At 38.5% G+C, this 25,128-nt stretch overlaps 1 protein-coding gene across 2 annotated transcripts in view; it reads right to left on the reverse strand.

Moving 5' to 3' along the window:
- LOC124155954 (PAX-interacting protein 1-like) overlaps positions 1 to 15,542 on the reverse strand; it is a 41,264-nt gene extending 25,722 nt beyond the window's left edge. Inside the window, exons 1-7 of one of the 2 annotated variants that reach the window (XM_046530192.1) lie at positions 15,204 to 15,542; positions 14,889 to 15,073; positions 13,008 to 13,182; positions 10,757 to 11,767; positions 6,230 to 7,105; positions 3,664 to 3,804; positions 1,932 to 2,438 (exon numbers count right to left, since the gene is read on the reverse strand). In XM_046530192.1, the coding sequence (XP_046386148.1) occupies positions 1,932 to 2,438; positions 3,664 to 3,804; positions 6,230 to 7,105; positions 10,757 to 11,767; positions 13,008 to 13,182; positions 14,889 to 15,073; positions 15,204 to 15,299 (2,991 nt within the window). In that variant the 5' untranslated portion in view covers positions 15,300 to 15,542. Of the gene's footprint in view, positions 1 to 1,931; positions 2,439 to 3,663; positions 3,805 to 6,229; positions 7,106 to 10,705; positions 11,768 to 13,007; positions 13,183 to 14,888; positions 15,074 to 15,203 lie in introns of both variants that reach the window. The other variant, XM_046530191.1, reaches the window with a different exon arrangement.
- Positions 15,543 to 25,128: the final 9,586 nt, after the last annotated feature.

A 25,128-nucleotide genomic window follows, 5' to 3' on the forward strand; every position in this document is an offset into this window, starting at 1 on the left:
CAGAAACCAAAACTGAATCGATCTCTCTAATAAGAGGCAAATCATGTTCCCTTCTTACCGTTGCTCTGGGAAAAATGGAACGACTATGTAGCATAATTAATCGTAGAGGGCGTAACTTGGTGGAAATCCATAATATCACGAATACAAGGATCAAGGAAATAGCAAAGTTCTTGATCCTTGTATTCGTGAGACTATGTAGCAGTTTATATCGCGACGGCATTGAGGCTTTAACGACACAAACAAACAGCATTACCTTAGATAGCACAAAGCGGAGGAACTGGATCACCACCGACAGTAAATAACTCCACACAAACTTTCCGGTTGCGACGTAAAACTGGCAAGTTCCAGGTCGACGCATGCGACAATCGTGTAATGCTGTGTTGCCATAAGCGGAAATCTTCTCTCGTTTTCAGGGCCGCAATGCGCGAGAATTAGTAACGTCACGCCGAAAGCTCGCTGTCACCCTGTTCAAACGCAGGGAGCGTAGTGTCCACAGCGCATGGCAGGTTGTCAAGGCTAGCGGTCTTCCAGTCATAGGATTGAGGGTGTTGAATAAACGTTCAAATTTTTCGACACAATGGCCATCTAGATTTAGTTTCGAAAGTGGTCGCTGCAGCCAGTGGGTAGGCTAATTGGGTGGAAGGGGGACTAAGCAGTGACCGAGGGAGGGGAAACCAAGCCATTTGAGGAAAGTAAACAAGCTGATGAGAAGTGGTGTCATATTTCAGGAGGGGGAGAGAAAAGGCCTGCGCTGGGGAAAGATGTTTTTTTCTTCAGGCAACATTCGTTCCCACGCTTTTCTGACCCATGCGACCGCATGCGACGATGCTCGCCACAATGAATAGAAGTGCGCTAGCTACGAACGAAGATGAAAATTTCTGGGAAGGTATTATTATCAAGATTGAGATATTTTTAAGGTTTTAAGACGAAATTCACGGCTATTTCCCGGTTTTTTCACGGTAGAGGAAATTCACGGCTAATTCACGGTTTTAAGGTTTTCACGGTTGAGTGGGAACCCTGGTACACGTATATACACGTGTGGACGTTTCCTGACCCGGGAGACCACGGGCGTATATATACGTGTGAGATTTTCCCGGTCAAGAAAACGAAACCCATATATATACGTTTTCGAGCTCTCCCCCTTTCAGGACGGTCGTGGGTTTAGGTCGCCTTTGTCTCGGGACCCAACGCTTCGGGGTTTAGGATTAACCCTCCGAATCCGGGAGCAGGTACCCGGACCCTTCGTCTTTTATAACCTCTCTCAGCGGTAAGGGACAGCGGTCATACAATTGTTTATAGAGTCAATTTTCGAAATAAATATTTGTTCATTTCTCAAGAAATATTAACTAAGAATTGAGTTTTTGTCTTTTGAGCAGCGTTTACAATTTTTAAACGAAATTCTACGACAAATATTAACTTATATCTCGAGTTATGTATAAACATCAACATGGAAATTGTTGCTGCGTTAAATGCTTTGATAATGGCCTTAGAACTTCGTTTAAAATTTGACAATGCTCAGATAAAAATGAGGAATTATATTCAATGTCTGTAATTTACGTGCAAGCAACAATTATCCATTTGCTAAATACATATAAGCAATACATAAGTTGACCGCGAACCAATGCCGCAGGTATGGTCGTAAACCCGGAAAGGAGGGAGCACAACTACTCTTGGAGTCCGAGATAATACTGAGTCCCACCGTGGAGGGGTCGAAAAAGGTTCAGCGAGACCCTTCTTAACAAATGCCCTCCAAAAATGCTCCGTACCACGAGAAAGAAGAGTCTCTTGGGGAGCGGTACAGCAGTCAAGCTAAGACGAAAACTCCGCGGTCTCGAAAGGGTTAATAGCCCCTGATGTAAATGGCCTTACCGTGCTGTTTTCAAGGTGATGGAGATGACAAAAAATAAAACACAAAAATGCTGATCACTTACCTGCTGTTGCTGAGCGACAGCAGCTGCCGCAGCTGCAGCGGCTTCTTTCTGCATCTGCAACTGTTGCAGCCGAGCCAAGTGCTGCTGTCTCTGGAGTTGGAGCAGTTGGAGTTGCTGCTGAGGTGTACCACCTCCAGGTGTTGGAATCTGTGGCTGCCTGACTGGACTCTGAGCTCCAGCCATTCTCACTGGAGAAACACCGCCTGAGGCACCACCCTGTACCATCATCTGCTGCTGCTGAGTGACCACTCTCAGGGGGGGACCCACACCACTGGTAGTGCTCACAGCACCCTCTGCCTGCTGAGATGTCATCAGTGTTCCACTGGTTGGAGCTTGCCCAGTTACTGGGACCCCACTGCCCACCACACTACCACCTTCCCTTAGCTGCCAGACAAGCTGCTGTTGTTGCTGCTGTTGGGATTGTTGCATCTGCTGAGGGAGTTGACCAGCTTGTCTCACCACAGCTACTTGCTGCAGGCCCATAGGTATTTGCCTCGGAGGTAGTCCCTATCATGAAAAAGGAGTTCTCTAAGTTTATTAGATTAAAAAAATGTACTCGTGATTTCCAATAATTAATTGAGATTAGGGGATAGGAGAGGATATTACATTAAGGAGGTAATAACACAATTGGCAAATGAGCTAATATGGTCTCACTAAGGATTTATGACTGATTCTATTATCCCTTTTGTGCCGAATGCCATGTGGAGCTGACGAGCATTTTCATATGCAGAAGACCTAACTTAGGGTATAGCTGTCGAGGAATTTTCCATGCAAATGGAAAATTCCTCGACAGCAAAACGTCAGCTCTAGCCGATGCGAGGGAAGGGAAGTGACCGCTGGGGTAGCAATTGTCGGATGCATTCAGGCCTGGCCTGAGACCCAGCTTAGTGAGACTTTAGGGCCACTCCTCGGCAATTAAGCCCGACCCTCTCACTCATTCATGATCATCCTCACTGCAGGAATCCCTTGCGTTGCGGTTATATTGTCAATGGTTTTTGCAATGGTATATTGTGTTATATAGTGCAATTTTTTTATTCTTTGAAATGAATTCTTCGTTTTGTTCTGTAGGTAAGCAATTTTTAAATGAAGCTTTAGCATTAAAAATAACTAACTTCTGAACTTAGTCTTATGACCATGTGTTCACTAACTTTTTCGTTATTAATGCTAGAAATCATTTAAAATTCCACAAGGCTTAAAAATGTTGGTAATTCTTTTAAAAGAGTAAATTACTGATAACCGAATGCAATATTTGGTTGGAAAAAAATACTAGTAATGCAGTAAGTTGACCGTGGATTTGTACTAAGATAGGATTAGAGGGTTAAGTCCAGCGGCTGGCATAAGGGCCAGGCACCGTGAAATTGGGTCTCAAATCTGAGGGACGAAAATACCGGGGTAACTCCACCCCGAAAAAGAGCTCCGAGCAGAAAGGTTTCAAATATTCTAATGCTACTAGTAGCAAGGTTGATTAAGGCGCTGGCAGGAAAGGGTTAACTTACATTAATTATATATAAACTCATTTTAATCTACACTAATCAAAAATCATTTCAAATTGCGAAGGCATGGTGACCTCACTTTTACATTGCAGAAAATGGGATAATTAATTGAGTTCCAATTTTTACTCAGAAAAAAGCATTTAATTTTAAACTCGCCTTGCTTGTAGGACTAAAAGCATTTTTTATCCCACCATGCTTCAAGAATATTAATAATCAAATCATGATTAAAGATATCCTACCATTCTCTGTTGCTGCTGAGCTTGAACCAGCAGTTGCCTCTGAAGTAACCTCTGCTTCTGTATCTTCTGGATGAAGAGAGCTCTCTCATGCGGACCCATCTGCTGCAACTGATTATGAGTAGCCTGATCTAGCTGAATAACCTAAAGGAAAAAATTAAATGAATTTTAGCAACAACCGATTAATATACAGCAGACTCCTGATTATCCGGCTGCGGTTTATCCATGTTGCGCATCATGCGTGCATGATTTTCACTCTCACTCAATATTTTCCGTGATCGTTATAAAAAATAAAATCGGACGAAAAATCACCTGAATTACTGTATTTTAATGCTAGATAACCGGGCGAATAATTTCCATTAGACTTCCCCTTTTTAAAATGGAGGCGTTTGCATGCTACCTGCATTCATGGGTGCTATGCGTTCCTGTTTTTTCAAGCCTCACAGTGCACGATCGCGCTCTGTGATCATGGATACACGTCCCGCAACAGTTGCAACCAGGGTAACTTGCACGAGATGCGACTACGAGGTGTGATGGCGTGGTGCCTGAAAGTGTTGTTTCCGATGTTGCACAGTGGGTTTGAAGCATTTTACCACTTTTTTGTATCTGTGATCACGCAGCCGAAGATGCGTGGTTTTCGAAACTAGTACTTACATGGAGCCGTAATAATACGAGTACAACCTTGTTATCGCTGCTACAAAGATCGCGGACTGGCGAAGAAAGCTTTCAGTGAGTCTGGGAAGCACTCCAAAATAACAGAATAACCGCATAAATAACAATATAGTTTGATTTACGTAAATTATGAATATGACAAGACATTAAAGTGAAAGATTGGGTTATCTGTGTTTTCAGATTATTCAGGCCGTTTCTCCCCATCATTAGCCCGGATAATCGGGAGTGTGCTGTAATTCAATTATCCACAAGTGCTCTTAGCATTTATACAGTGGAACCTGTAATTTGTAGTTGCTTTTAAGGTGAAGGGACTTAATTTTTCTAACTTTGTCAATCTGAGGCTTGTAAGGGGGAGTTTCCTTTTTGTGTTGAGGGTTGCATGCATTAGTGATCTGGTAGGCATATGATTATGCCCAAAAATATCAACCCACTAACTTTTTGTGGCTAGTATTGCAGTGAAATTGGGACAAAATTAGAACACATACTGCAATAATGTTTTGTATGGAGTGATAAAAATTTCGCATAAGAAAAATATGCAGTGAAAAAATTATTCCCCTTGACCAGGATTCGAACCTGGATTCCCCGATATCAGGTAGAGTGATTTAGCTGATGAAGCTACTAAGGTGTCATTCTCCCCAGTGGAAATTTGAGGACTATACTGGACAATATTTGTGCTTTGCGAGTGACTCCATAAAGTTATCACCATGACTAGTCCCGGAATACTTAACTTTCATAGAAGGTTGGAATGTCATTACCGATAGAATTTTTAGCTATCGATAAGGCCTATGCATTTATTGTGAACTTGATTAAAACATAATACATTAATTACACTGATGTAAATTTAATTCATCAGCAGCTGATGTAAATTGAAATCTGATGCGGATTATCAACAATGGAACCCTTCCCCGATACCTCAGCCCTTTCCCATCTTCCCTTCCCCTCCTCAATCTATCACCTCCCATATTACTGTCGACATCAATCTGTATTCTGCAACAGAATAGATAAATTTTGCAGTCACTATGTATCTAATGCAAAAGAAGAATTAGTTGCACAACCTTAACTGTTGCATCTACAACTAATGTTGAACCCTGACAGGAGAATTCATACGTACTACCCCAAAATCTGTGATTCCAAAAACTATTATTAGCTAATTTGCAGTAGCTGCATAAGTGCATTACGTCCAACATAGGGTGAAAAGGTGCCGAGTCAAATAAGATATTTCTGGGAACTAGACATCCAAGTTACATAGCAGCCAATTCAGCAAAGATTTTCAGTCGACTCATTGTCATTTTACTAGGGAAGAATTATACGTGGGTTTACTTCTTTAGAAATTGGGCTGGCCAGAAAGGCCAGGCTAAGTAAACATGGTCTCAAAACCCTCCTCATTTTCATTATAGAGTGATGTAATCAATGTAAATAAATAAAAATATACCTTGTCTAAGACGATAACAAAAACCATGATTTTCCGGATTCTTTTACCATAGTAAAATGACTTTCCTGACAAAACAAAATTTCTTGACTTTCAAAGATTTCCAGAAGAGTAACCACCTTACAAATCTTAAAAATGACCTCACACGAGTTTTCGAATAAAGACGTGATTTTAAATTTGATTCCCAACACATCAACCAAGAGATCAAAACCAGGGGCGATAGATGAGATTATTAACAATAGATGCTCCCTCATATACCATCCAGAAACAATCAACCAAAATACTTGTAAAATATAAATTCTCTATTCAAAAGTGCCATTTTAATATGAATATCAGTCTTCAATAAAAAAATTGGTCCAAAGAAGTCTATGAAGAGGCACTATTATAAATCTGTTTATGATCCATAGAACAGAATATGAATACTTAAAATGTGAATGAATTAGCTCTCAAAAATAGAATCAATCTCACCTGTCTCTGAGGGGGTAAATGAATCTGTTGCTGGGGTGGCCAATTCCCTGGTGTAGTTTGCTGTTGTTGTGACTGAGATTGACCTTGAACCAGCTGCTGCTGGCTGAATTGCTGCTGCTGAGGTATCTGTTGCTGTTGTTGTTGTTGTTGTTGCTGCTGCTGCTGTTGTTGTTGCTGCTGCTGTTGCACCTGTTGCTGCAATTGTTGCATTTGCTGCTGTTGTATTTGTTGCTGAGGCAACTGCTGCTGCGAAAGTTGCTGCTGGGCCAATTGCTGCTGCTGTTGCAACTGCTGTAACTGTTGCTGGGGCAGTTGCTGAGGGAGCTGGGATTGCTGGGACAAGGTCTGTTGGGCAATTTGTTGCTGCTGCATTTGTTGCTGCTGCAGTTGCTGCTGACCCATTGCTGTCTGCTGCTGCCCAAGGACCTTCTGCTGTGGCAACTGCTGCTGAGAGACCAACTGCTGTTGCTGGGTCAGCTGCTGTTGTTGCACCACTTGCTGAGCAATCTGCTGCTGTTGCTGAGAAGGCAACTGTGTTTGCTGCTGGCTCAGTTGCTGTTGAACCAACTGTTGCTGTGTCAACTGTTGTTGTTGTTGTGTGACTTGAGGTGAAGTTTGCTGTGATGTGGACTGACCTGATTGGGTCTGTTGAGAGGCTTGTTGCGGTGACGTCTGCTGCTGCTGCTGTTGTTGTTGTTGCTGCTGCTGTTGTTGTTGCAACCGCTGCTGTAAGTGATATTGCTGTTGTTGCCACGTCAATGCTTGGTGAAGTTGACCACCTGATCCACTGCTGTCACGCTGACTAGTTATTATGTACTGGCCTCCACCAGGCTGTTGAATTCCTTCCCTCTCCCTAGCCACAAACTGTGGTTGCTTCTACAGGACAAAGATAACATGAGTCATCATCAGCATAACCATGAAAGTATCACAAAATTGTACTTCACTGCCATAACTGTAAATGCAATGACCCAAAATCAAGAATGACTGATATAAATAAAATTAGAGGAGTTTTTCCATCAATAACCCATTGCCACAAGGACCAAATCAACACACCCCTTGCAATTAAACTTAATGAGATGTTAAGTAAGCTCCCCAAAAGCATTTGAGTAAAAATCTCAATTGGCTCAATCAGAAATTGGAAAAAAGGAAGTCTCAATCAAAACTTGGCCAACTTAATTCAGCTTGATTCAAAGCAATTTGGAGCCAATAAAACTGATTTATAGAGCAGAAAAGCGTTAGGAATTATTCAAAACAGGTTTCTCTCACAGCTTTTCTCAAGTTGTCAGAGTTTGTAATTGTAACTCCCTGTAAATAAAAAACTAGGTCCATTGTATTTCTTTTCTGTAGACTTCATACTTCTTCTTTTGCAAGGGGTATTGTGATAATTGACATTTAAATTTATGACAAACCATGTGAGAAAAACTTATAGGAATAGATTTTTACACCAGAAAGTTAAATTATGGAATAATTAACATTACACTAGCCACTAGATTATCCAAATCCAATTCTTTCATATGGGGCTAAATATTAATGACCAATAAAGTACACCCATGCCTCACTCAGTGCAATTTCAGTTAGTGCAATTTTGATATAGTGCAAATTCATTCCTCGGGGAAACTTCCCAACGCTGCTTTGCCTAATCAAATAACCTTAACATTCTCTTGATAAAATGTGAAATTGCCTTAAGTACACATGAAATTAGTCTCATTTTACAAATACTAATAGTATGTTTTGCCTCGAATCTTATTCTTTGTTTATATATTAATCAAAATCCATTTCCACGCAATGGCAAAAAAACATCACTCCTCATGCAGTCTGATTAAGCTTAGTAACATTTTTCCTTTGCTTTTTTAATATTAATTTGTCTATTATTCCTAGTGGGTAGGCATTCGCCAATGCTATCTGTTTAATTATGGCCTTTTCCTTTTTGAAGCCTTCTTTTTTCATGGGAACATTAATCAGTCTGTTAATCAGGCTATAGAAAGCTGCATTATTTATACATGTAACCACGATGAAATGCAAAGTAAAAGTTGTGTCCTAAAATTATTATGGTGAGGTTACTAAGAATATTGTAAACTCATTCCCTAAAGACAAACTCTGCATCTCGTACAAATCACCATGTACCTTAGGTAATATATTGGTTTGAGGCAAAGATAATGTGGATGTGTTGAGCAGAAGTGGCGTACCAACTGTTGTGCAATGACTGTAACAGTGTGTATGTGGGACTTCTTGAAGTTTCAAGACAAGAACAAAAGAACATTTTAGTACTTTTAAAGACTTCAGTGAAGACAAGAGGAATTTTGCTAGACATCTTTCAACCTTTGACCATTCCAGTGATATCACAGTGAAAATCTTACATTTAACTAATGACTGACGTGAGCTGAATGCCTTTGAACAGCTCGAAATTTTACATATAATATATTCTTGACACAGATGTTAACCTTCTAAACGAATGTTTGTTACCCTCCCTTTCAGCAATGGTAGACCAGGCTTCCCCCCTCCCTAACTGACCTCCACCCTTCCTCCTGCCTCCACCACTCAGTTTCCCCCACCCGCTCCCCTCCTCTTTGCCTTCCACCTCCCCCACCTACTTATAATTTGGGTATGCAAGGAGTTGTGGTATATGCATCGCTGACCACCTGATGATGACGCTAAGGCATTGAAATCTGGGCCGTGTTCTAGTTTTTATTTACATGGCTTAGTAAAAGTTTCCTCCTCATAAAGTTTGTAATGGAATACCACAAAGTTCCCCGTTTCAAAGATCGTGTTATATTCTTATCAGTAGTTACTGCCATTGAGATTATCAATTTTACATCGTACAGCTATAAGTGGAACTTAGCAATAAGGACCTGCAGGTGGGTAAAAAAAGCTCTCAATGAGCCAACGCAGTCCAAAATAAGACTTCAAAAAATATTATTTTTCTTGCTTTCAGTAAACACAAGCAATATAAGACATAACTGAGTTTGGATTATGCATGTAACTCAAACTCATATTTTTGCTCCCCTGTATGCTTTACGAATACATATGTGTCCTTAATCTCTATGTCATTAGCTGTAATAATTAGAAGTTCAATGAACTCCAGCGGTAAGAATCACTGTATATCATCATGGAGCCATTAAAAATAAGTTCATTCTCTCATGTTGTACATGATACCTGCAGAGGTTTGACTATAAATGCTTGTACAGTAAAGTCCTCGACATATGAACAAGATTCGTTCACAGACATTATTCTTACGTTGAAAAACCTAAGCAATGCAACAAAAAGAGTAGTTATCCAGCAGAATTCAACGCCGCATTACAATTTTGCTTTAACTCCCAATGGGGGCGAAATGGTGCGCAGGCAACGTAGCTGAAAAAGAAAAAATTTCACTCCCTCAAGAAGGAAAAACGCACGAAACACCGAATAGTTCCTCACTTCACAACAGCATATTTGATACTTCACTTAGACTTCGCCCAAAAAGCAAGTTCCCCTAAACTACACTGAATTGCGTCGGCCAACCGCAAAGGCACCAAAGGGCATAGCCGACTAAGAGGGTTAAAAGTCCCCCCTCCGGGATTTTTCTCGGACTTGGAGCATAGGATTTGGGATCAAAAAGCACTAACCTCCCCACACTTCCAGCCCGCTGGAGGCCCATCAGGGCCGGCCAGCTCGAAAATTCGATTTCCACTGATTATTAAATATCTCGTGATAGAAAGCATATTTTTCAATGCAATTTGCGCCATTTGATATGAACTAAATATGTGCAAGTTTGTATGAAACAGGTGTTATGGGGGCACGGGTCATGGAAAAAACGGCAAAAAATGGCCAAAATCGCATATTTTAATGTTTTTATGCGGTGTTCCACCACCTAAATGTTCCTTTTTCATTACATTTGCCGAAAGGTATTAAAATACTCCTTCGAAACACATTTTTTCTCCGTGGCCCTCTCCAAACATTTTATGAAAACTAGCGTTTGAAATTTTCAAATCGACTCCATTTCTCCTTATGCCACTAAAAAGTTGTGAAAAACACTGGGCATCTGCTCCATTAAGAAAGCCATCAAATGGCACAACATGCATTGAAAAATATGCTTTCTATCCCGAGATATTTAATAAACAGTGGAAATCGAATTTTCGAGCTGGCCGGCCCTGATGGGCCTCTAGCGGGCTGGAAGTGTTGGGAGGTTAGTCCTTTTTGATTCCAAATCCTATGCTCCAAGTCCGAGAAAAATCCCGGAGGGGGGACTTTTCAACCTCTTATTCGGCTATGCCCTTTGAAATTTTGCGCAAGCTTCAATTGTTGGAATATCCTTTCCTCTGTAAGTTAGTAAGTTGAATGTTCAGAGGACTTACTATATTGAAGTATCCTTGCCTAAAGAGTTAAACAAAGGAGCTATACATTAGATGAAATAAACCAGAGCAACACCACTACAAACTATAAAAACATCACAAACACAGACAAAATGAACCCTTTGGGTGGATGGTTAATTATGCTCACCAATCCACCTACGGCTACGATGCCAATTCTTGGTCTCCATGTTGACCCCACCTGCTGTTGCTGCTGCAACTGCTGCTGTGATGGAATAACTCCTTGTATGACTCGCTGCTGCTGTTGCTGGAGCTGTTGCCTTTGCAGAGGGCCTGTCTGAACCATGCGTGGCATCCCTGGGTTAACTGGGGACGTTACACCACCCCCAGAAGTAATGACATGCTGTTGTTGCTGCATGCCAGGACCTCTTATCTGCATTCCTCTGGCAGCAGCAACACGCTGCTGCAAAACTTGAAAGTTCTGCTGTTGCTGTTGTTGCAGAAGCTGCTGCTGACGAAGCATCTGCTGCTGTTGCAGCTGCTGTGATTGAGGACTAGGTTGTTGCTGCTGCTGGGGAGATAATTGCTGCATGGACTGCATCTGCTGCTGAGACACTGGAGGCTTATTCCAAGGCATACGCTGCTTCAATTCCTCCAAAGCTTGCTTGTTTGGATGCTGTGACAGCAAGTTCTGCTGCTGCTGCAAAGTAGCAGTTCGATTCCCTTGCTGGGTGGGAGACATGGCAGGAGATGAAGGAGGTGGGTTGGTGGTGAACATTGATGATGAATTTGGGGTACTTGATGGTGATGAGTATATAAGCGTAGCATTTGAGGCATTGCCGGTTCGAGATATTGGCGAGAGAAGATTAGATGCAGTGCTTGGCTCAGATGCCATTGGTGCAAAGCCAGTAATCTGAGATAAACTGGTGGATGATGATGAAGGTGAAGATACAGACAAAGGTAATAAAAGAGATGACTGCAGGGTGGATTTTGGTGAACTCAACTGAGATTCTTGTTTGATGGAAGGCATTGCTTGAGAGGTAGGGGGAGGAGGAGGAGGACGAGGAAGAATGAGAAGTCTAGGGTGGTACAGAGTTTCCTGACTGCGTCTACCACTACGGGCACTGTCAGTAACCCAGTCAGGAGTAACAATACTAAGTCCTCCCTTCCCCTTTTGCCCACCCTCTTCAGAGTCCTCTTCCTGATCTTCATGCTGCTGAGGCTGATGATGAAGTGCAGTTCTATACTTGTTCTAAAATAACAAAAATATGAATGAATAAATATTTTTAAATCAATTTCTGTCCAAGCAAAACCAAAGAGAAAACATGAATTCTCTAAGGATGAGTTAATACAAAATTTTCAATGTGATAAGTTCAAGTTGATAATTGCTAAAAACTTGAATTTAGGGTTTAGTTCACAGTTTAATGCCCTGTTAACTACAAAGACAAAGCTGTAAAAGAAAAAAATTAAAGTTGGAAAAACCAAATCTATAGACCTTGAAATCTGCAGGCTAGGCATATGGGACTTCAATTTTTATATTTCATCATTTTCACTATAGAAAAAACATTGGACACGCCCAGATGATACAATGTGATATATTTCAAATTCCAAATAAAGGGTAAACTTCATGTCAGATAATGCAAAAACCTTGACCATGACTTGAACCTATTCTCTTCTCTCCTTCCATTTTGAAATGGTGTGGGAAAATTAGAAAGATCTCAGTTCTATATTTGAAAAATAACTTACACAGAAGATTTAGTTCATTCAAAATTTTGTTAAGAGTAATTTTCCAATGATTCAATTAATGAATGAATGAATGAAATGAAATAATGAAAAAATGAAGGGATAGTCCAATCAAATGCTTAAGTTATCCGGAAATAAGCACAGTTTCTTATAAAAATATCAAAATTCTAACAGAAACAGAAGATGGCAGCAGTGTCATTCATTAACACACAAAATCACAATTCATCCAAAGCATTTGGCAGAATTAAGGTAAAGAAAAGTTAAGCAACAAAGCAGGATAAGACGCAACAAAAACATTCCTCGTTCAGCCATTTGATTACACTTAACAATAAAAAAAAATGCCAAGTTTGCCACCTCTTTTACATGTGTTGGTTAATTATTTGTTCAGGCAGAACATTTCGCTGTGGGAAGGAACCACTCACGACAATGTAAACAACAATAATACACCAAGACAAAGATACACAATGCCAAGGAGTACCCGAGAAGAGGTGACCAACTTAGCTTGTGCTCATGATGTCATCAACTATGAAAGAGTTACAGCCATTTTTCATTGCAAATATTTCGAGGAGGAAAAACTGGAAACATACGGGTCCTTTTGTTGTCCAATATCTATCACAATAAAAAATAACACATATGGTGAGCAAGCCCATTACTTAAGACCCACATCGAATTCAAGGAGGATTATTTATGTACGACTCCCCAGTTGAGCAAAGCAATTATGTTAGTTCTGTATTATAAATTATACTTACCCCTAAAGGCTTTGCAATCACAAGATGGGTACAAGAGGAGTCCAAAACATCTTGAACGGTTCCACCGTTAAATGAAATGAGGGCCCAAATATTCAAATTGTCAGCTTTACTCAACTGTGAAAGACAAGCTCTGACACCTGAGAAAAGGCCACCATTGTGGAGAAATCCTTTGGTTCTGGAGGACACAGTCAAGGAAAACATGGTATGTTTCACAACAGATAGGAAAAAAAGATCATATTTATTAAAATAAGTTCCTCATGAGGAGTGATGTGCAAATGACTCCACTTTGCTTCCCAAAGCCAACATTTCAGAAGGGCTATACTGCTTTACAGGTGATTTCTGGTCAAACCGGAAGTGACATGAAGCATATTAATCACGGATTGCCTACAAAAATTATCCACCAATTGGCAAATAATAATAATAATTTTTATTGTTCCTAGAGATCACATGTTCCGGTGACATTGGAAGTCGTCAAAATAAAGTAAATAATTAAAGTAATAGTTACAAATAAATGAAGTGATATAACATTTACAATTTTTACAGATAAAAGAAAAAAGTTACAATTTTAGTGGTTGATGGGCAAAGATAACTCCGAGCCCAACATAAAATCCTTCGGGCTATAATAGTTATTTTCTATTAAATATTTCTTCAAAGCATTCTTGAATGGTGTAGGTGGAAGACATTTAATATCATACGGTAGCCTGTTGTATATTTTTGATAGGGAGAAAAGGGGTCCTTTTTGGCAGAAAGTGCTATGGTAGTCTTTGAGGTGAATGCGACAGCGACATAAGGTCAAATCGTGTAAATCTCTCACCATCTTAATCTTTCTTGGAAGTAATAATAGTGCGTATATGTATTAGTCATCTTTTCTTGGAGGTGACACAAAGAAGGCAATTGGTGGAAGAAGGACAACTAACCCCAGTAGCCTATCACGTTGGGCCAATCTTGGACCAAGATGGTAATGTTGGCTTTCATTACCCATGGACCACCAACATTCACTAACATTTTATGTCTCCTAATATGGTGGCGATGAATAACCAACACTGGGCGGATACAAGAGTGAAAAATTTGCACACTTTTAAGGTCCAAAATGTTACCTTTTTGTGTGGGCAGGGCCGAGCATAATTTGGACGACTTCCATTGATTATGAACGTTTTTCATGCAGAAAATCTCTGGTACTCTAGCAGCAGTGTAAAATTTAACTTGATCATAATTAAAACTTACAAGTCTGAGGAACTTGAGAACAAATTATGATAAGGAGTACACTAAAATTACTGAAACTGATTTTTAGGATTATCACTCATATTTACGATAGTCCAATCAAAACGAAGTCTAGCCATGACCAATTTCTTATACAGAAAACCTTAATCATTGATGTTGCTCAACTCTATTTTGCGACCAGAAATTTTCAGGGCTGAGAAATTAGAAAAATTGGGCAGTAAATAATGAAACATTAAAATCTCATCAATCCATCCCCTTCCTTATAACGATAATCGATCAGTGGAGAGCTCTTGACAAAAATGGGTAATTTTTATTGCATTGTTTTCAAATAAACATCTAAAAGACACTCTCACACAGATATTTCATTACTTATATTGGTTCAAAATACTACTGAAGCAGAATAAATGCGTGATAGAAATTCAATTTACAACTCTACTCTTAACCAAGTATTGAAACCCCAAATAAGTTTCATATAATATAATATACGCATGCAATATTATAATATGTATCTATCGCGATACATATTATAATATTGCATAAATCATTCCCGAGCTTAGTAACTTAATCTGGATTTGAATGATGTCACAGTGCGTCACTCTAAAATACCTGTACAAAGCCTTCAGCAAAAAGAAGCTTCACTGTAATTTCTTGAAAGGATACGGTAATAATTTTCTGCATTTTGCTGAAATCAAAACCCAATATTGGGTGATAGCAGGGACTTCGTAAAGGTCTTCCGCCTGGGATACATCATTCTCAATTGCATCTTTCCCTGTTATGCAGTGTGTCACGAAATCGCACATATAATTCATACGCTTTCCGCCCCCATCTTGCAATAACGCTAGAGTCTAAAAGAAAGTTTTGATTAGAACATATACAAACATCCAAACCCTGAAGCCGGAGCTAATTCCATTAACTAAATATTCAAAGTAATAAACCAGTGACATTGAAAAATTGATTATTTGAAACTACACCAACCTTATCATGGACCTTTCCACTAATGTAATATTTTACATCCTTAAAAATACTAGTATCCAAAGTCAATTCACTCAATTCTTGGCTCAAATCACCCATTTTAGCAGAAAATTAAAAACATCCTCCACATCGAAGCGGTAAACACCGTAACCCGCCGTAAACACAGCCTACATCAGGCGGTAAATTGCATTTACCAATGGCGGTAAAGTTCGATGAGAACAGTGCAAAGATATATTACTACGGTTGATGAAATACAAGGAGAGTCCAAGTGAAACATCAGGTAATTTGTCGATGTAGCAGTTCAGAATAATTAAATTTATTGAAATGCAATTTAACAAAGCATAATAATAAGAAAAACCAAATAAAGCCGTGCGCTTGAGCGTTGTGTTTTGTTTATGTAGATTGTTGTTGAGTGTAATATGACGTAATTTGACGCGCATTATTTTGACCCATGAAAGGTCAACCCACGCCCCGGGAAATAGCGACAAAATTATGCTAACACATAATGCTTTATATTGCTGGTATAAAGACGGCTTTTTTAATTAAACTTATAATAACACCTTAAAATCGGTTAATTTTAATATTTTCAGCAAGAAACTTATTCTTTCTTATCACATATTGGCAGGAAAAACACTCTAAAATATAAGTACAGGCAATGTTCCACTCGGTCATTTAATAAGTCATAAAACAAAATATAGCAAAAAAATTACCTTAAAAGTGTTGAGAAGTAAACAAAATTGATGTAACTTAACACTTCAACCAGCATAAAGGATAAATATGTAAAAAAAAGGTACGTTAAATACTAGGGCGCTATCCTGATGTGTCCCGTGGAGAGCGCTAGTAAGGCAACATTTGACACTGACTTTTACGAAAAATTACAGCGAAAAACCGACTGAATCCACCTTAGAATTAACGATAAACTTAAGTATCACTGAAAAAGACATTAAAAGGGACCTTAATTTATCCGTTAATAAACCTCATAACATGAAATACTTAGGCGCTATCGAGAGGTGGGCAAGTCGCAATAAGAGATTGCAGTGTATATGTAACCTGGTCATTTATTATTTCACCTATGCGACATATCTACAACAGGGAATTGTAAATGAAACACAAAGAATCAAACATATGGTAACATATCATTCCCAACCCCGACAATATATACAGCATAAACTACGCATGTTCAAAAACTAAGGCGCTATACTACGCATGTTCAAAAACTAAGGCGCTATCCGGACACCAACAAAAAAATCTGGAAAAGTTAAACATTTTTTAAAATTTTTATTTTCGGTATATATGAAAAGAATTTTTACCACAATCATAGATGAAACGAAAGCACGACGATACCACCGTTTTTAAATTCAACTGAAAAATTTACGACACTAGAGGAAAATACTGGACCCACAAAAAACTGGAAGTAAAAATGTAAATGTGATATTTTAAAAAGACTCCTTCTGAATTTCGGATCGAAACTCATCGACATTAGGAGGTAACACATCAAAGATTATGTAACACACATAGCCCATAAAGATTTACGTTACATAGAGGTACCACGAGTCGACAAATACAAGGTCGCCCACGCCGAATCACCCGCATGGAAGGTAAGTGGTATGAATGGTAAAATATTTTTTTCCGACTATCGAGCCCGGCCTAAAGCTATGATGTCACCCTAATCGTAGAAAAACATGTTCAACCAAGGAATGAAAATGAAAAACGACACAGTAAGTACTTTTCTCCTTTGAAATCTAGGTATTGGATTGCCTACGACACCATCAACAAAATCCGGGAAAGTTAAACATTTAAAAAAATTTTATTTTTGGTAAATATGAAAAGAAATTTACCACAGTCATAGATGAAACGAAATCACGACGATACCAACGTTTTAAAATTCAACTGAAAAATTTACGTCACTAGAGGACAACACTGGACCCACAAAAAACTGGAAGTAAAAATGTAAATGTGACATTTTAAAAAGACTCCTTCTGAATTTCGGATCGAAACTCATCTACATTAGGAGGTAACACATCAAAGATTATGTAACACACATAGCCCATAAAGATTTACGTTACATAGAGATACCACGAGTCGACAAATACGAGGTCGCCCACCCCGAATCACCCGCATGGAAGGTAAGTGGTAGGAATGGTAAAATATTTTTTCCCGACTATCGAGCCCGGCCTAAAGCTGTGATGTCACCCTAATCGTAGAAAAACATGTTCAACCAAGGGATGGAAATGAAAAACGACGACGAAATTACTCCTCCCCATTGAAATCTAGGTCTTGGATGGCCCAACCCACAGCCCTCGACGCCATCAAAAAAATCTGGAAAAGTGAAACATTTTAAAAAATTTTATTTTCGGTAGAAATGAAAAGAAATTTACCACAATCCCAAAGGAAACGAAAGCATGACGAAACCTCCGTTTACAAATGCATTTGAAAAATTTACGACACTAGAGAAAATACTTGACCCACAAAAAAACTGGAAGTAAAAATGTAAATGTGACATTTTAAAAAGACTCCTTCAGAATTTCGGATCGAAACTCGTCTACATTACGAGGTAACACATCAAAGATTACGTAACACACATAGCCCATACAGATTTACGTTACATAGAGATACCACGAGTCGACAAATACGAGGTCGCCCACCCCGAATCACCCGCATGGAAGGGAAGTCGTATGAATGGTAAAATATTTTTTCCCGAAGATCGCGCCCGGCGTAAAGCTGTGATATCAGCCTAATCGTAGAAAAACATTTTCAACCAAGGGATGGAAATGAAAAACGACAAAGTAATTACTTTTTCCCTTGGAAATTACGTATTGGATGGCCTAACCCACTGCCTACGACACCATTAACAAAATCTAAAAAAAGGAAAACATTTTTAAAATCTTTATTTGCGGTAAAAATGAAAAGAAATTTACCACAATCATAGATGAAACGAAAGCACGACGATACCAACGTTTTAAAATTCAACTGAAAAATTTACGTCACTAGAGGACAACACTGGACCCACAAAAAACTGGAAGTAAAAATGTAAATGTGACATTTTAAAAAGACTCCTTCTGAATTTCGGATCGAAACTCATCTACATTAGGAGGTAACACATCAAAGATTATGTAACACACATAGCCCATAAAGATTTACGTTACATAGAGATACCACGAGTCGACAAATACAAGGTCGCCCACCCCGAATCACCCGCATGGAAGGTAAGTGGTATGAATGGTAAAATATTTTTTTCCGAAGATCGAGCCCGGGCTACAGCTGTGATAACACCTTAATCATAGAACAACATGGTCAACCAAGGGATTAAAATAAAAAGCGATCACGTAATTACTATTTCCCTTTGTAATTTAGGTCTGGGCCGTGAAATTTAGCCGTGTTATTTATAATCAAGTATTTGTTGTTCCCATGGATTAATAATATATAAAATGAATTCCTTGTGTTTTTCTGAGCGTTAAGAAGTTTTAAGCGAAGTTCTTACGATCATATTGACGGATTTAGACTAAATATTTTTATTCCATAATGGCTGAATTGGAACTGAAATGAACTCCACTGATGTTAACGCTAGAACTCCGATTGAAATTTCCAAGTGATAAGCGAAAAACGAAGAATTCATGACTAACTTCAGATGTAAGCTACGAATATATTTTCGGAAAAAAGACCACAAATAGCAGTGGAAGACCGCGCGGAGGGGATAGGAAAGGGTCATTCAGTTCTATGAAGGGCATGGGCTCGAGGGACATCCAATAAGCTGGTCTTTTGTGTCCTCGGCGGTCCCTTTCCTAACCCCCGCGCGGTGCGCACGCACGGTCAGGCTCTTTAACCACTTTTTCGGATAATTTCGTGCCACACGGCATGAGACTATGCGACGCGGAAAATAAAGTGTATGGGATCCTTAACTTTCAAAAGTGAAAAGCTTCATGCCGGCCTGGTCCGAAATGAATCGGATCGTTTCGTGCCTTTTCGTCAAATGTTTGTTTCACCGCAGCTCAGTTGTATATACGTTCATAAAATTTTCGTAAATATTTTCCGTTAACACGGAGTCATAAAATTTTCAATTGTACTGAGTGTGAAATCCTTGATTTGAAATTCATCTACATCTACATAATGCCCCGCAGCCGCCTAAAAGGCGTGTGGCAGAGGGTGTTAGGACACCAGCCGTTTACAGCTAAAAAAAATGAAGTGCTCAAACGAAGTTCGGACTAGCGTTTATTAAAGTCCTATATGGTCCGGGGAAAAACGAATTCCCATATCTATCTGGCCCGAAAATTGGAGTGGGCAGGCCCAAGGCTAGTTTAAAAGTATTGCAATGAGTCTTGTGAATTTTTAACGTACGCGATTACATGTTTTTACGATGATCTAAGAGCAATAACAGTTTTTAGCGCGTTAAAGTCGCCGTAAAAACATTTTTCGATGCCAGTCTTCCACTGGGCCGATTTCCGGAAGATTCTGCATATTGTTTATTGGTTTGGGGATGTTCTGCTTCACAAATAATGATGTGTAATATTATTAATAGTAGCGGGCGTAACTTGGTGTAAATACATAATCGCAGGAATAGAAGGATCTACAACTTTGCTATTTCCACGTAGCAGTTTATTGACACCGACCATGGTTTCGTAACAGAGTAACATAACAAGGTGAAACATGCAGGTAAATTGATAGTATGTATAGCAGAGGGTTGGGTGTGGAAATACATTACAAGATTTTCCTATAATACAAGATTTCCCTACCCAACCTTCTGCTATATATACTGTCAATTTACTTGCATTTTTCACCTTGATAATGTTACTGTGTAACGAAACCATGGTCGGCCTCAATAAATTACTATGTGAAAATAGCAAAGTTGTTGATCATTCTTTTCATGTGTAATATTTAGATTGAGGTGCATTTACAATGGAAATTATCTTTATTTTTTATGAATGACATAGTGAAAGATATATTTTCATTTTTTTCCAGGCTAATTATTTTGTTTTAGCGTCGTATTTTGTTGAAATCCCGTTTTAAATTTTTTTTACTGTGCCTCGCTTCTATCTAAGTTTATGAAAAATTGCATATTTTATTTCCCAGAAATAACGACATGATTAAATTATAATTAATTTTCCTGAGTCTGAAGTACCTGTTATGAAATTGGGATGGAGTGGCCCAACGGTTTTTTAAGCGGAGAAGCAATGAAATGGGTCTTGCGTTTTTTTAACGCTAGAGATAAGATGATTATACGCTGATGTAGATTTAATAACAATTTTAGGCGCGTCAAATTCGTTGGGACAAAATAAGTTCCGATGCGTATGATTTCTCTTTCCATAGGGCCGATTACCGGTTGGCGCACTAGTATTTGGTGACCCGGGAGTACCCTGAATATACATCGATTACGGTTTTAAGGAAGTTCTCTTTCTTTCATTTTATTATTTCTTTTTATATCAATCCATCTGAATTTCATTTAAAAATTTTCTTCAATTGTTGCGTGATTACCCGGTGAAAATATGATTTAAAATTTTGAAGGTTAAATATTTTCCATACATTTGTCTTAAATATTGTCATAATTGTCTTAAATTCCAAATGAAATTTTTCACGCGTTGCGTCATTGTTGCATCTAAGATCATGAATAATTTCATTTATTACTTTCCAGAAAATAACAAAATTATAAAATTTTTACTTTTCCTAATCGTGATTTTCTAGCTGGGCAAATGAGGTGGGCATAGATATCAAGATATTTCAAGATAGATTCAAGCATAATTTCAGGAAGAAAAATCAATGAAATGGGTTGTAGTACTTCGCGACTTGCATGTGCTCTGAATATTATTTATGGGTCTCGGGATGGCCTGTTACATCAATTTTGATTTTATATCTTGACAAGAGGATTATTCGAAATTTGCTTTTATATTATTTGTAAATGACCCAGTGAAAATTATATTTCGATTATTTCGTGTGTCTTTTCTTATTTTTCAAACAAAGAGTAGATAAAATTGCAAACATTTCTTACCATGTGTCATTTTAAATATAAGTGTGTGGAAAATTTCTTTTCTTATTCTCCGAAAATAACGATAAAATTAATTTTAAGGTGGGCCAACCAGCAGTGGCGGATCTATGGGGAGCTACTGGGGCTATAGCAAACGTTAACCTCCTTGGGAATCCAATTTACGTTAGATAGCATGGTAATTATTTCCGACCCCCAATATACTGCTGGTATTTTTGACCCCACTTAGCCCCATTCCCTTGTCCCTATCCTGGATCCGCCACTGCGAATCAGTGGCTATTTATCAAAGCGGAAAAGTATTGAAATGATTCTGATGTACTATTACGTTATGGAATAACATACTTTTACTATTTAAAACATCCTGGAATAATATCAGCAATCGGCACAAAAAGAGTCGACGGGAAAAATATAATCCAGTACGTGCCATTTCTCATCCGCCGCGCCGGGACGATTTCGTGCAGGCGCCCTAGTAATATTTATTGATTCGCAGTTACTTTATACATAGTAAAAGTTTGGGATGGCGTTCTCCCGCAATCTTTGATGTTTTATCTTGTAATACGCTTTGAAATTCGATTCCAATTTTTTTAAATAACGCGTTAAAAACATTACTTCGATTTTTTTTGTCAGTAAAATATTTTCCTTCAGTATCCTCCATTGGTTAAATCCAATTTCTAACATCGGTGACGTGTCGTTATGCCATCTAGTTGTGTGGAAAGTTTCCTTAAAAATTTTCAGAAAATAAGGAAGATATAAAATTTTTACCTTTCCCTGTTTTGAATTGGTGGCGGAGACTGTGGGTTATGCCAGCCCAAGCCTATTTCTTAAAGATTAAAATTGTTATATGAGTGTTTCTGATTTTTACCGCATCGTTCAACACGTTTTTATGTGATCCATGTGGTATCACAGCTGTAGTCACAGTTGTCGGAAAAAAATAATTTTCCAATTCATGTCTTTTCGCTTCCACGCGGGTGATTCGGGGTGGGCGACCTAGTATTTGTCGACTCGTGGTATCCCTATGCAATGTAAATTGGTATGGGCTATAGTCGTTACGTAATCTTTTATGTATTACCTCGTAATATATATAAGTTTCTTACTGAGTTTCTTATGGAGTATTTAGACAATGTCAAATGTAAAATTAACTTAGATTTTTTGGTGGGTCAATTATTTTTCTGTAGTGCCGTTTTATGATTCCTTTAAATTTTTAAACGGTTATATGGTCGTGATTTATTTCTGCTATGATTGTGATAAATTTCTTTTAATTTTTACCCGAAATGAAGAATTTAAAATTTTTTTACTTTCTCATATTTTCTTGTTGGCATCGCAGGCTGTGTGTTGTGTCATCCCATGCCTTGATTTCGAAGAGGAAAAGTTAATGGATGAGGTTTTTAAATTTTCGTCCCTTGGTGGAATATGTTCTTCTGTGATTAAGCTCTTATCTAAGGAGAAGACCTGGCACAGTCTTCGGGAAAAAATATTTTTCCGTTAATATCACATATCTTCCACGGGCATGATTCGGGATGGGCGACCTAGTATTTGTCGACTCGTGGTATCCCTGTGCAATGTAAATTGGTATGGGCTACGGGTGTTACGTAATCTTTGGTGTCTTACCTCGTAATGTATATAAGTTTTGATCTGAATTTCTCATGGAAAACTTAGAAAATGTCACATTTAAAATTAACTTCGATTTTTTTGGCTTAGTTCTATATTTTCCTGCAGTGCCGTAAATGTTTCGGTTAAATGTTAAAACGGTGATATCGTCGTGTTTTTACTTCTTCTATACATTTAATAATAATAATTATGGTAAACTTCTTTTTATTTTCACCGAAAATAAAGAATTAAAATTTTATTTAGATTTTTAGTTGGTGCCGCAGGCTGTGGTGTGAGCTACCCCGGGCCTAGATTTCAAAGGGGAAAAGTAATTACGTAGTCGTTTTTCATTTTAATCCCTTGTTTGAACATTTTTTTCTACGATTGGGGTGTTATCACAGCGGAAGGCCGGGCACAGTCTTCGGGAAAAAATATATTCCCAATCGCATCACCTATTTTTCCATGCGCTTGATTTGGGGTGGGCGAGCAAGTATTTGTGGACTCGTGGTATCTCTTTGTAATGAAAATCTGTATGGGCTATGGGTGTTACATAATATGTGATGTGTTACCTCATAAAGTAGATGAGTTTCGATCCGAAATTCTGAAGGAGAGTTTTGAAAATGAGAGATTGAGAGATTTAAATGTTTACTTCGATTTTTTTGGGTCTATTATTTTCCTCTAGTGTCGTAAATTTTTCAGTTGAATTGGGAAACGGTGGTATCGTCGTGCTTTCGTTTCCTCTGGGATTGCGGTAAATTTCTTTTCATTTTTACCGAAAATAAAAATTTTAACAATGTTTAACTTTTCCAGATTTTGTTGATGGTGTCCAGGGCTGTGGGTTGGGTCATCCAGGCCTAGATTTCAAAGGGGAAAAGTAATTACGTAGTTGTGTTTTATTTTACTCCCTTCGTTGACCATGTTTTTCTACGATTAGGCTGACATCACAGCTTTACGCCGGGCTCCATCTTCGGAAAAAAATATTTTACCATTACCTCTTACCTTCCGTGCGGGTGATTCGGGGTGGGCGACCTCGTATTTGTCGACTCGTGGTATCTATATGTAACGTAAATCTGTATGGGCTATGTGTGTTACGTAATCTTTGGTGTGTTACCTCGTAGTGTAGATGAGTTTTGATCCGAAATTCTGATGGAGTCTTTTTAAAATGTCACATTTACATTTTTACTTCCAGTTTTTTTGTGGGTCAAGTATTTTCCTCTAGTGTCGTAAATTTTTCAAATGCATTTGTAAACAGAGGTTTCGTCATGCTTTCGTTTCCTTTAGGATTGTAGTAAATTTCTTTCCATTTTTACCGATAATAAAAATTTTAAAAATGTTTCACTCTTCCAGATTTTTTTGATGGCGTCCAGGGCTGTGGGTTGGGCCATCCAAGACCTAGATTTCAAAGGGTGTACTTACGCTGTCGTTTTTTATTTCAATCCCTTGTTTGAACATATTTTCCTACGATTGGGGTGTCATCACAGCTGTAGGCCGGGCACAGTCTTCGGAAAAAATATATTCCCATTCGCATCACCTATTTTCCATGCGCTTGATTCGGTGTGGGCGAGCAAGTATTTGTCGTCTCGTGGTATCTCTATGTAATGTAAATCTGTATGGGCTATGGGTGTAGCGTAATCTTTGATTTGTTGCCTCGAAATGTAGATGAGTTTCGATCCGTAATTCTGAAGGAGAGTTTTGAAAATTAGAGTTTTAAATGTTTACTTCCATTTCTTTGGGTCTATTATTTTCCTCTATTTTTTACATTTTGCAGTTAATTTTTAAAACGGTGTTATCGCCGTGTTTTTATTTCTCTTGCGACTCTGTAAACTTCTTCAAATTGCTATCGAAAATAAAGAATTTAAAAACTTATTACTTTTTCATGTATTATTTTTGTCGCAGGCTGTATTTTTTGGCTATCCCAGGCCTTGATTTCAAAGACGAAATTTGAATGGAGAGTTCATTTTCATCTCTTGGTTGAAAATGTTTGACTATGATTAGGGTGTTCTCACGGCTTTACGCCGGGCACAGTCGTCGGAAAAAAATACTTTCTCATTCATGTCACTTCCCTTCCATATGGATGATTTGGTGTGGATTCCCTATTATTTTTCTACTCGTGGTTTCTCCATTTCTATTAAAACGATTTGGGTTATGGGATTCCCATAATCTTAGATGTGTTCACACGTAATATTGGTGACTTTACATCTGAAATTCGCTTTAACGGTTTTTTAAAATGACGAATTTAAACCCATTTCTCGAATATTTTTCTGGCAAATTATTTTATTTCTCCGTCTTTTATGTGTGAAAGTTATTTCAAACCCTCAATTCCTATTATTTTGATTTTATTAAAGTGTCTATACTTTTTCCTTTCAT

The sequence above is a fragment of the Ischnura elegans genome, chromosome 3, assembly GCF_921293095.1.
Source record: "Ischnura elegans chromosome 3, ioIscEleg1.1, whole genome shotgun sequence".
Classification (NCBI taxonomy): Eukaryota; Metazoa; Arthropoda; class Insecta; order Odonata; family Coenagrionidae; genus Ischnura; species Ischnura elegans.